The sequence below is a fragment of the Myotis nattereri genome (assembly GCF_964212035.1).
Source record: "Myotis nattereri genome assembly, chromosome: 2".
NCBI classification, from domain to species: domain Eukaryota; kingdom Metazoa; phylum Chordata; class Mammalia; order Chiroptera; family Vespertilionidae; genus Myotis; species Myotis nattereri.
The window spans coordinates 95,647,504-95,660,838 of record NC_138076.1 but is presented as its reverse complement, the minus strand read 5'-3'; the positions used below and the strand labels follow the sequence as shown (position 1 = coordinate 95,660,838).

At 38.3% G+C, this 13,335-nt stretch overlaps 1 protein-coding gene across 2 annotated transcripts in view; it reads right to left on the bottom strand.

Annotated features, from left to right (window-relative positions):
• MIPEP (mitochondrial intermediate peptidase) overlaps positions 1-13,335 on the bottom strand; it is a 239,174-nt gene that overhangs the window by 35,893 nt on the left and 189,946 nt on the right. For both annotated transcript variants that reach the window (XM_081083024.1, XM_081083025.1), the window contains one exon: positions 1,255-1,376. In XM_081083024.1, coding sequence (XP_080939150.1) covers positions 1,255-1,376 — 122 coding nt within the window. The remainder of the gene's footprint in view (positions 1-1,254; positions 1,377-13,335) is intronic.

The window sequence follows — 13,335 nt, the reverse complement described above, 5'->3', positions numbered from 1 at the left end:
CATGAAAACTCTAGGGCCTCTAGAAAGCTAAGATGTCATCCATCTTAAACAGTGTGAAAACAGTCAAGAGAACAGTCATCCACAATGGCTGCCTGACATTTGGAGATGTACGTATTTATTTGTGTGGTTAGGAGATAAAATGCTTTCAATGACTATCAGACCTGATCATAATTAGTGGTTTGCTTTCAAAGGCAGCTCCTTCTAAGGACTCACGGAATCAGAACTTCACTTCCTGCTGTCAGAAGGAGGCCCAATTAGGGAGCAACAGGAGCTCTCCCGTGCTTCTCCAACCAATAGGAGCCTTGTGATGACCCTCTCAGGCCCTGCTCTCCCTCCTCCCCAGGCCCCATGTCCTTCCTCTGTTGCGGGGAAAGGGGTGGCATACTTGTCCCTAGAGGAAATTTCCTGTGGGCTCATTAAAGTTCACCACATCCACTGGCTAATCTGATGAATTATGATCTGGGAGAGGCCAGAAGTCTCCACACAGATGTTCCCGTAGCCTTCTAGACAGAGCTGCAGGCTGTGTTGTCGGAATCACTGACTATCCCATGAGGACAATGATGAGGCAGGGCAGTGGAAAGCCATGTTGAGCAGGTACCCACACTGTCTGAGTGGCAGCAGGTGGAGCAGTCCCCACAACCCCCCCCCCTTTTTTTTAAACTTGTCACTGCCTTTAAAGGTGAAGGAAAAGTGCTCCAAAGTCAGGCAGAGGGTGAAGTTTCTAGAATAAACTGTATGCTAAGGTCAATAACCAAAGTTCCCAGTGGTGCTTCTCCCAAAAGAAGAAAATAACAAGTCCTTTGTTAGGCAATAAAGAAATGAGGTGTTCCTCATGAGGAAAACTTTGGATGCTTGGCTGAAAATAAGGACACTTGTCAAACAGGAAGTACTGGGTGCAACAAGGTACTGAAAACAGGTGAGGCTGGACAACTAAGAAAACCTACAGGAAAGGATGAAGACAAAGCAATCTGGGCCCATTCTGTGCAAAGGCACAGAGCCCTCACATAAAGGGTCCCCATGGGCATGACGGCAGAGCGCCAGGCTATTAGCAGAGGGTAAGATAAGAAAGTTCGGGACCAGGCTCTGTCTCTGAAAGGGTCTGAGAGAGGTTTGGACTGAGTGATGACACTGCCTCAGAAAGCTTCGTACTGTGTCCTGAGTGGCCGAGGATTCTCAGAGCCTAACTTTGGATGTAGTGAGGTGGGGGATTACAGAAGTTGAGGGGAACATTTTATGCCATACTCCCCTTATTACCTGTTAAAAGGATCCTGTAGGAAACATTCCTTCCAAACCATGGAAGCTACTGCCCTGGACATCAGGTAAGAGTAATACTTGGCACCATAGCCCACGAGGTGACTGAATCGCAGCTGCCAGGCCTGCCAAAACAGAAATACAGCACCAGGAACAATGAAGTCTCTCATTTGCAAATGTTATGTATGAGAACACAATGAGAGCACACATGGAAATCTGCAAATGTTTTCATTTAAATTTCACCCTAGAGGGCCATGTCACTCACAATATTAATTATTTTCACATTTAATACAGTTTTGAGTTGGACTGTGTCTCCTCAAAATTCTTATGTTGAAGCCCTAACCCAGTGGTTCTCAGCCTTCTGGCCCTTTAAATACAGTTAGTTCCTCATGTTGTGACCCAACCATAAAATTATTTCCATTGCTACTTCATAACTGTAATGTTGCTACTGTTATGAATCGTAATGTAAATATCTGATATGCAGGATGGTCTTAAGCGACCCCTGTGAAAGGGTCATTCGATCGCCAAAGGGGTCGCGACCCATAGGTTGAGAACCGCTGCCTAACCCCAGAACCTAAGAATGTGACTATATTTGGGAAAGGGGCCTTTAAAGTGCTGATTAAGTTAAAAGGAAACTGTTAGGGTGGGGCCTAATCCAATAGGACTGTTGTCAGAAGGGGAAAGATACCAGGGAAGGATGCACACTGAGGAAAGACCACATGAGGACACACAGCAAGGCAGATGCGGTCTGCAAGCCAAGGAGGGAGGCCTTGAGGAAATCAATCCTGACATCTAATTGTTTTGCATGTTTGTCACTGCTGGGATTCATCTCCATGACAGAAATGTAGAGAGAACAGCCCCAATGCAGTGGCAGAAGTGGTGATAATGGAGCAGGGCTGAACTTTGACACTGACTCCAGCCTGTCTGGAATGCCTGGTCAGCAGCAAAGAGGAAACTTCAGGTCTGGCACTGAGTGCATTCATTCTTTTTGAGGACAATGATGTAGTTATTAAAGAAAGGCCATGTGAGTTTTCATGCAAGAATGCTCTTCTCTGGAAAATTATTTTCCTATGAATACTGCTCTTTCTCTGTACCTAAAAGCTGAAAATACCTACATTCTGATTGGTTAGTAGGAGAAGGGTTCTCCAAGTGCAAATGCATAAACTACCATAGCATATGCATTCATGGTAACACTATTACAACAAAAGCTAGATTTACAAACACTATCCTTAAACTACATGTTTATGACTTTAAAATTTTTACTTTTCTGAAACAAACCTGACATGCAATAATCCACTTGTATTCCAATGTATGCTTTATCTGACATTCAAACTTTTAAAAAAATAAATTGAAGCCTAAGTTTTTTTAAACCAAGGTAATCATTACATAATAAAACTTTTTAACTCCCTAGAAAATAAAGTATAATTCTTACCACAAATCTATAAACTAGACAAGAAAATGCTACCTAAATTATTAAGGAGCAAATATTTACCGAACATAGATGGTTCTCTGATCACAATGCTGTGGCAAATTTTAGAATATACTCTGAGTCCTACACCCATTTTAATGATGAAATCATAGTGCTGATTTTCTCTAAGTGTGTCCCATACTTTTAGACAAGTATTTGCCTGGACTGGGCAAAGGGGCTGTAATAAAGAAAGGCATGCCGGAACAGTCAAAACATGAGGGTACGAGGGAAGAGATAAATATCCTCATATCCACTACCCCCTTTTTACAAAAGAATATGATTAGAAGTAAGGTGGGCATCTTGCCAGTTGTGTCCTTGAAGTAAAGAGATGTGCCTCCTCCTCCTTGTCCTGCATCACATGGGGCCATCTGTGGAGGTGAGACCTTAGCAATGGGGGAGCTGAAAGTAGGAGTGTGGTCTCTGACTCCCTGTGGCCACAGTACTGGGAGGTGTGCTCACATGGCAGCTATTCTGGGTCTGTTACAGTAACCAGACCAGGATCCTTTCTAATTCGCCTCAGGCACAGGTGCCACCACCATGCAGCACCATGAAAATATGAAGATTGGTGGGGCTGAAGCCCTTGAGGTTCAAAAGTGGCCTTGCCCTGGGCTCAGAGAATGTGACTGCACATTCTCTTGCCAACAAGTACCCTCAGGGAGCAGTGGAGAGCATGGGAAGATAGAGACAGGCTTTACACCGTTTGCATGCAAGTGGTAATTAAATTGAAGGCAAATAGCCAACGACTGACCATCTATGGATCAGATTCTGTTATAACAAACTTTGAATGACTAAATTTTTAGTCCAAGGGTGGGGTCTCTTGGAATTCATTTATCATCTATACACAGTTCTGTGTACTCTGTATTATTTAAAAAAGGGATCTATGTCAGTTTTCGTGTTATGTTGGAATCTTAACGTACCACTGGTGATCTTTTCCACATAAAGCCACAGGCATGTGATTGTATCTTCTGTAATGGAATATAACTGGCTGCTTTAACACGATACTCCACCAATACTGGGTCTCATGCTCTTAATGATATAAGTCTCTCTTAGGGTGAAAGCTCCAAGGCTGGTAGCACAGTTAAGGGGCTCTGTCTTTCAAACTTTTCCTTCTTGGTGATCTGCCAGAACAAGTTTGGCAGCCTTTGCTGTAGTGAGCTGAGTTTAATTTTGTTTAGATTATAGCTGAGTACAGTTTGTTTTCTCTTGAAAACAGGCCTACTTCAATAATGGTATTTAATTTGAGCTAAGAAATTTCTAAGTTCCTTAGTTTCATCAACTTGTAACTGAGCTCCCACATAAACAGAGCAATAAAAATAAGACCTTTCAGAAGTGTAGAAAGAGACATCAGGATTTGTGCAATGCACAGTGTCCTGAACTGCCACAGCGTCTGTCTTACACTAATGTCCCCACTTGGATTCAGATATTTTAACAAAGTGCACACCTCGTTGTATCTTGTTTTTTAATTATAGGTTTGATTCCCATACTACTTCAAGACATGCCGAATAAATTATACCTCTCATCAGTGGTTTGTAAGTTTATGACAGACTACGACCTACAATTTCACTGCTATATGACCACAAATGGCTAAATTCCTGCTAATTCAACCTAATATTAAGTTCTTGTTGCTATTTCACTCATTCATCAGGAAAAATTAAAGACAGAATTTCATTTTAAACTCTGAAATTATGTAATATAATTTCATCTTATATCTTCTTCCTTTTAAATTGAAGTTTTCTTCTTCCTAAAGGGCATTTATCAGTTGGACAAAAGGTTTCACTCTTTCAATGTGCAATGTGTGGATGTGATCTCAAAAACAAAGAATTCAAGCACTTTTGCAGTTTCTCTTTTATTCTGTCTAGAGATGTAGATTTCCTAATCCTCACACTATTCCAAGACACAACTATTAAAAACTTCCCTTGAGTTAGATAATCTCCATGACTCCATATAAAAGACAAAAACATGGAGCAGGAGAAACAACATGGTAGGAACTCCAAGGATAAGGTAACTCGTTTTAGAACTCAGACAGGTGAGGCCCTTGGATGATTCATATTTGCTACAGCCTTTTTCCATTCACATAACTTTCCTCCAGCCAAATCCCAGACAGAACCAGGAATGGAAAGGTAGCAAAGTGGATGGTTACTTGCCAGAGTTGTCCCCCATATCTGTGGGTGATATGTTCCCAGTGGGTTCCTACTAGTAAAACTGGGAATAGTATCAAACCCTATATCTACTAGGTTTTTTTCCTATATACTAGTAAACATACCTATGATAAAGTTTAATTTATAAATTAGGCATAGAAACAGATTCACAACAAAAACTAATAATAAAATAGAACAATTACAATAATATAATCTAAGTTATGTGAATGGCGAATTATTAAATAAGATAGGCTTACTTGAACACAAGCATAGCTCAACAGTCAATCTTATAAGCAAGATGGCTGCTAAGTGATTAACGGGATGGTAGTGGACACATTGGATGAAGGGATGATTCATATCCTGGGCAGGACATAGTAGAATGGCAAGAGATTTCATCACGCTACTCAGAACAGTGCTGCACAATTTAAAACTTATGAATTGTTTATTTCTGGAATTTTCCATTTAATATTTTGGAATATAGTTGGCCACAGATAACTAAAACTACAGAAAGTGAAACCATGAATAAGGGTGGACTGCTGTATCTATTTCAGTTTTGAACCTAGAAGAGCGACTAGTACAGAGAAAGCACTCATAACTACATGTTAAATGCTGAATGATTCAATAACCATTTCTTTTAACTCCCAATAGCATATCCTTCCTTCATTTCTAGCTACATGTATATAAATACATTTACATTTAGCTAAAATCTATTTTAGAACGATTTTATCAGCGGGACTTTATAAACTGCATGAGAACATAAATGACACACATTGCTTCCTTGGTGTTTGTCATACTGAACTGAAAGTTCCTTAAGAGCATGGACCATGATGTTCTGTGCATGTCTATACTCTGCACGGTACCTGGAACACAACAGAATTCAACAGCTGTCTGCTGAATGGATAGATGGACAGAATGATAGGTTGCTGGAATGATGAATGTATGAACACTATAGGATTTTTTCAAAGAGATGCTCAATGTTTCTGAAAGACAGACTTTTGGGTGAGATAAGCTCACGAATAATATCCGTATCACAAATAGGAGACTATTACTGAATCTCAGGGTGACTATTAATAGTTTTCTCAAAAGAATTCTTTGACTACATTAATTGATAGGTGATATAGGATTGGAGGCTAATTCTGGCACCAGATCTCCAGGTCTGGACTATGTACAGGATCTGTGTAGTGCTTCATAGTGTGTGATTTCAATCTTCTTCAAGCTTCGTGGGCTAGCAGTACTGTACAAGCTTATAAAGGCTTTTTGTTCAATATGTACCTGTTATAATTAGAATAACTTAATGATAGAAAAAAAAAGCAAATTCCTAAGGTAGTCTGTGTGGATGGACCATTTTGACTTTTCACATTCTCCATGTACAATACAGCTGATTGTGGAGTATCTCTTATGATATCAAATCTATGGCATCTAAAAGTGTTTAACAATGAACCACAATGGACAGTCGAAGCAGATACTCTATCTGCCTTCTGTTCATATTCTCTCAATATATTTATATAGGATGTCCCTCCAAAATGTATACACACATATTGAATAATTACAAAGGAAGTGCTTATTAAAATACATTTCATTTTCAAAATTGAGCTATCAGCTATAAAAGTGTGTATATATTTTTTGGGGACACCCTCTATTTATTCCATGAATTAATATAGACTAATATTTCTAACTTGGTTAAAACCCCTACTGATATTTTATCCAAACCCATGAAACAACAGTGACAAACAAGAATTCTCAATTTTGAATATAAAGTGGCTTTAGATGTATCATAACTATTATGGTGGACATACTCTCAGGTGGTTTTTATGATCTTGTTTTCCTGTTCACACCTTGTGAAATCTCCTCTCCTTATCTGTGGGCAGGACCTGTGCCTTGCTTCTAACCAACTGAGTATGGCAAAGGTGATGGGATATTACTTCCATGATTAGTTATGCTATACATAATGTCTCTATTTGGCTAGCAGACTCACTCTAGGAACCTTTTTGATAGCCTGACGAAGCTAGCAGCCATATTTAGAAAGCCTGCCTGGTAGAGACCTGGAGGTTGCTTTTGGGAGATAGGGGTGTCCTGAAGTTGACATCCAACAGAAGATGGGGCCCTCAGTCCCACAACTTCAAAGCTATGAATTCTGCCAAAACCCTGAGTGAAGTAGTCAAGCCCTCATATAAGAATATGGCCTGGCCAACACCTCGAATGCCTCCTGGGAACCACAAACAGTATGTAGCTAAGTGATCTCTGACTGCTGATCCACATTGCTTTAAGCGACTAATACCATTATCTATTTAACAATATGAGAGTTGTGTTCAGAAATACTATTAAGAGAAATAAATCCCTGAAAATATAGGAGGGAAAACCTATAGTTATAAAGTATACCTGGTGACTTCATGAAAATCTTATGAGAAAGATATTTTTATAAATATTTCATAAATATTTTAACAGCTTATATTTTACAAATAAACTAAAAAATGAGTAATTTGGTCAAGGCTAATGGCAGATTGTTAAGTAGCCCCTCCTCATTCCCCTCTTCTTCCTCTTAGAAACAGAATCACACTATTCCTCTACTAAATTTGAGCAAGACTTGTGATCATTCTGACAGATGTGGTCATCCAAATTTCCTTGAGGCTCATGGTGGTTATGCAACTACAGTTTTAAGCTGATGTGAATGGAGGTAATGTATCCTTCAAAAGAAAGCCTATCACCTTCCACATCCTCTTACCCCCTTCGTACTACCTTGAAACAGTGAAAACTGGAGCCATCATGTTGAATCCTATATAATAAAGAGGTAATATGCACATTGACCATCACATGATGGCCACCCCCATGTGGTCACAAGATGGTCACCACAAGATGGCCGACAGGGGAGGGCAGTTGGGGGCGACCAGGCTGGCAGGGGAGGGCAGTTGGGGGTGACTGGGCCTGCAGGGGAGAGAGGGCAGTTTAGGGGGACCAGGCCAGCAGGGGAGGGGGGTTGGGGGCAATCGGGCTGGCAGGGGAGCAGTTAGGCGTCGATCAGGCTGACAGGGGAGTGGTTACGGGCAATCAGGCAGGCAGGCTGGCGAGTGGTTGGGAGCCAGCAGTCCCAGATTGTGAGAGGGATGTCCCACTGCTGGTTTAGGCCCAACTGCACAGGGATCAGGCCTAAACCGGCAGTCAGACATCCCCTGAGGGGTCCCAGATTGGAGAGGGTGCAGGCTGGGCTGAGGGACATCACACACCCTCCCCCCCCCCCCCCCCCAGCCATGGAAGAATTTCATACACCAGGCCTCTAGTTCAAAGATAAAAGCCATATGCTGAGAAGCCACCAATCCAATAGCCCTATCTACTTACCTTTGTCTTTTTCGACAGAAGGGAAAAAAAACTTAATTTAAATAATTGTATTTTGAGGGTCTTTGTCACTGCAAATTTCTGTGTACACCAACTAAAAATCACATGGATCTACACATAGGAAATAGGATTCGAATTCAGGCATCTTTCTAAATTCAAAGCCCATGCTTTCTTGCTACTCCATATTTCATATCCTAAAGTATCTAATTATGTGACCTACTGTTTCCTACAAATGTGAAAATTAAAGTAATTTTTATTTCAAATTCTTGTCTCCCCCAAACATATTCCTCAGCTACATTTGTGTTTATATTTGATACCTACAACTTGTAACTTACTTTCCACCATAGCAGCTTAAACACATATCAAAACATACCATGTAGCTATGTTTACAGCTAAAAAGGAAGGCCCCATACAAGTGATGATTAAAGTAAGTATTATTCAGATGTTGACACTGCTGGAACTGAGGAAGCCTTCTGGGACCTGGGGATGGCCTATAGCTGACAGCCAGCAAGAAGATAGCTTAAGTATAATAATACCAATCCTAAGTATAATAGTAAGAGTAAGTTAAAATGTTAACACTGCTCTCCAATATGCAAAAATAGGTATCAGGCATAAAACCTTCTCCATATTACCAAAAAAATAATTTCTAAAAATACCATGATGAGAATTTTATAACAACCTAATGACAACTAGAAAATATTTTCTATGCTAATGGTAGAATTATGGCCTAATTTAAGGAGACTGGACCCAGTCTTAAAATCATTCCTAACACACTGACAAATATTTCTAGGCAATTTAAATAGGAACATCAGACACAATGTTAATGATGAACGAAGTACTTACCAGGAGTACGTCTCCTTAGTATGCCAACCTTAATTGTTAATTTTATTTTATATATGGTTATTGGAAAAAAAAAAAAGCTTTACAAAACAAAATAAAAACCCTGGAAATATCAGATTGTGTCTATCAAAGCTAACCTTTTAGCACAGCAAAGTTGTAAATGATTCAATAAGGAAAAAAAAGATGTAAATGAATCAAGTGGAAATGCATTTATTAGATGAAACATGAATAGGCGATATTAAACTAATTAAATGAGGTAATAAACAAAAAGTAATAAGCAGGGAGCTGGAACGAAGACATGCTAGCTTTTATCATCCTAATCAAAGTTCCTTAAATACTGCCTTTCCCCTTGCTTGTAACATCTCAAAAGGCACATTCCTTTTCATTCAAAAGCAGGGGTGGGAACCTTTTTACTGCCAAGGGCCGTTTGGATATTTATAACATCATTTGAAGGCCATGCAAAATAATCAAATATCAAATTTTTAATTAGCCTGCTATATTTGGTCAAACATTTAATTTACTCACCCCTAATGCCTTGGTAGGGGCTGACCAAATGATTTTGTGGACCTTATATGGCCGAGGGCCAGATGTTCCCAACCCTGTTCTAAAGGAACCAAGTAATGAGGACTTTCACAAGCAGTTATCTAGACTTACTAAGAAAAACAGTGGGAGGACTCAAATAAATAAAATTACAAATGAAAGAAGAGATTACAACTGATACCACAGAAATACCCAAGGTCATAAGACACTATGAAAAATTATATACCAAAAAATTGGATAACCCAGAAGAAATGAATACATTTTTCCAGAAACATACAACCTACCAAGACTGAATCATGAAGAAATAGAAAACCTGAACAGATCAATTACTAGTAAGGTGATTGAATCAGTAGTCAAAACTATTTCAACAAATAAAAGCTCAGAACTAGATGGCTTCACTGGTGAATTCTACCAAACATTTAAAGAAAACTTATACTAACCCTTTTCAAACTTTCCCCAAAAACAGAAGAAAAGGGAACCAAACTCATTTTATGAGGACCGTATTACCCTGATACTGTAGCCAGACAAGGAAAGTACAAGAAAAGAAAATTACAGGCCAATATCCCTACTGAACATACTGGTAGATGCAAAAATCCATATACACCACGATTAAGTAGGTTTTATTCTAGGGATGCAAGAATAGTTCAGCATCCCCAAATCATTTTTTGTGATACACCATGTTATCAAAATAAAAGATAAAAACATATAACCATCTCCATAGAAACAAAAAAGCATTTGACAAAACTCCACTTCCTTTCATGATAAAAACTCAACAAAGTGGGTATAAAGGGAACATAGCTCAACATAATAAAGGCCACAAAACTCAGTTGCATTTCTATATATCAACAATGAACTATCAGAAAGAGAAATTAAGAAAATAACCCAATTTCAAAAGCATCAAAAAGAATAAAATAGTTAGGAATAGATTTAATCAAGTAGGTAATTTAATCTGTACACTGAAATATATAAGACATTGATGAAAGAAATCAAGAAGCTACAAACAATTGGAAAGATACCATATTCATGGATTGGAAGAATTAATATTTTAAAATGTCCATAGCACCCAAAACCATCTATAGATTCAATGCAATCACTACCAAAATTCCAATGGTATTTCCACAAAATTTTTAAAAAATCCTAAAATTTGTATGGAACCATAAAAGTCCCTGACTAGCCAAAGCGATCTTGAGAAAAAGGACAAAACTGAAGGCATCATGCTTCCTTATTTTAAACTCTACTACAAGGCTATAGTAATCAAAACAGTATGGTATTGGCATAAAAACAGATACACAGGTCAATGGAACAGAACAGAGAGCCCAGAAATAAACGACACATACAGTGTCAAATAATTTATGACAGGATAGCCAACAATAATGAATGGGGGAAAGGATCGTTTCTTAAATAAATGGTATTGGGAAACCTGGGCAGCCACATGCCAAAGAAGGAAAATGAACCCCAATCTCACACAACCTGGGAAAAGAATATGCACCTCTTTATATCATGTGCCTATGCCAGTGTGCTCAATAAATATTCATAAAAAGATGATAAAAAGAGTAGAAAAATTAGAATCAAATTACTATAACTTAGATACAATTGACATCTAAAAGTCCAAATTCTTTTTCTAAACGTAACTAGTTTCAATAATCACTAAAATTATAAATATGTCAACAAATAGGTAAAAAATAACTAATTAATTTACTGACCATACACACACACATCTGAATTTCTGAAGTGACAAAATTAAAACTGTTACTAACTTTTATTAACTTCTCATACAATTAGGCTAAGGTACACTGGTAATACTGAAAAACGCATGACTCTAATATTCATAATATTTTATCCCTGAAATTTGGTGTCTGCACAATAATATCTTCATTTACCTGGCTTTTACCTATTAACACTTACCTAATGACTTTAAATGATATTTACAAAACTTCATTGGTCCAAATAGCTGCTACTTTCAAACTATTTTCTAAAATTCACATGGCACAAGATCTCTCCATATCATTAAACAGTACATTCCATTAACTTTCATTTATGCTTTCTAAAATGCACAAAAGTTATACACGTGCAATTAGGAAATATGTCTTATTAAGGAAAGATAAAATTGAATTAATAAAGATGGTACAAAACACCTTCCCCTCCAGAAATACATAATAACTGCCTCCCTGCCCTCTGTGTAATACTATGAAGGTATTCCAGAAGTTTATTAAGTAATAGCCTATTCTGAAGTGTAGCCTAGGGCTTGTGATAGTATGTCATCCGCAGGTCATGTTACTACCTGTATTTTGTACAGAGTAACTGACAAAAATAAAATATGTGACTGATCCACTGAAATTACTAGTGTTGCCTGCTTTCTATCAACATGTCATCAATCCTTCCTGATTATCTCGTCTGAAGAATTTTCAAAATTCCTGATGCAACAGCTTTTAGCAATTTCTTACAAAACGAGAAACGGCTATAGTTACGGTTGAAACATCTGGAAAACCTGGGTAATGCCAAAGAGCACACATATTCTCGCAATTCAAAGCGTTAAACACAACACCATTAGTTAAAATTTGTAGTCATTATAAAAATGCAACACCTAAGTATTAGTACAACTCTTCACATAAGTATAGTATCAAATTGCATTATTTTGCAATATTGTAATAATAGTAGCTATATATAGGCCTTCTTATTCTCACATCTCTTAAATTGAAAGTTGAGAGTGTAATCTTCAAAAGGGACAGCTGTGAGTGATGGCTCATTAAGACTGACAGGAACTAAAGGGCTTGTATTTCCTTCTAAATCTATAGGTTACTACAGTGGTCGGCAAACTCATTAGTCAACAGAGCCAAATATCAACAGTACAATGATTGAAATTTCTTTTGAGAGCCAATGTTTTTAAACTTAAACTATATAGGTAGGAACATTGTTATTAATTAGGGTACTCCTAAGCTGGCCTTTGCTAAAAACGTCCTCAATCTGATTGAGGTATATTCACTGAGGTCGACTCCTTCCAACTCTCCCATCCACACTCGTCTTGTATACTTGTTTCATCTATCTCCTTTCCGAAAATTGACTTCTGCGCATGGGCCACGAAGTTTCAATCGCACTGTATGTGTGCGCCTGCATGTGGCATTTTGTGAAAGAGCCACACTCAAGGGGCCAAAGAGCCGAATGTGGCTCGCGAGCCAAGGTTTGCCGATCACTGGGTTACTAAGTTCAATCTTATAGCCAGAACACTCTTTTGAGGTAAGCTGATCTCTAACTTGTACAGCAACTCAATCTCCTCCTTCATGCAAAGCAGTAGAGAGCCTATCAGGTGTGACTCATCACGCACTTCCTTCTTAAGGCATGTCATCATTTATTCTTTTAAAAAAAAAATCAGATAAAATTCACATACCACAAAATTCACCTTTTTAAAGTGTATAATTCAGTGACTTTTAGTATATTTACAAAATTGTGCAACCATTAATTCTTATCTTATTCCATAACATTTTCATCATCCCCAAAAGCAGCGGTTCTCAACTTGTGGGTCGCGACCCCTTTGGGGGTTGAACGACCCTTTCACAGGGGTCGCCTAAGACCATCGGGAAACACATATGTAATTACATATTGTTTTTGTGATTAATCACTATGCTTTAATTATGTTCAATTTGTAACAATGAAAATACATCCTGCGTATCAGATATTTACATTACGATTCATAACAGTAGCAAAATTAGTTATGAAGTAGCAACGAAAATAATTTTATGGTTGGGGGTCACCACAACATGAGGAACTATA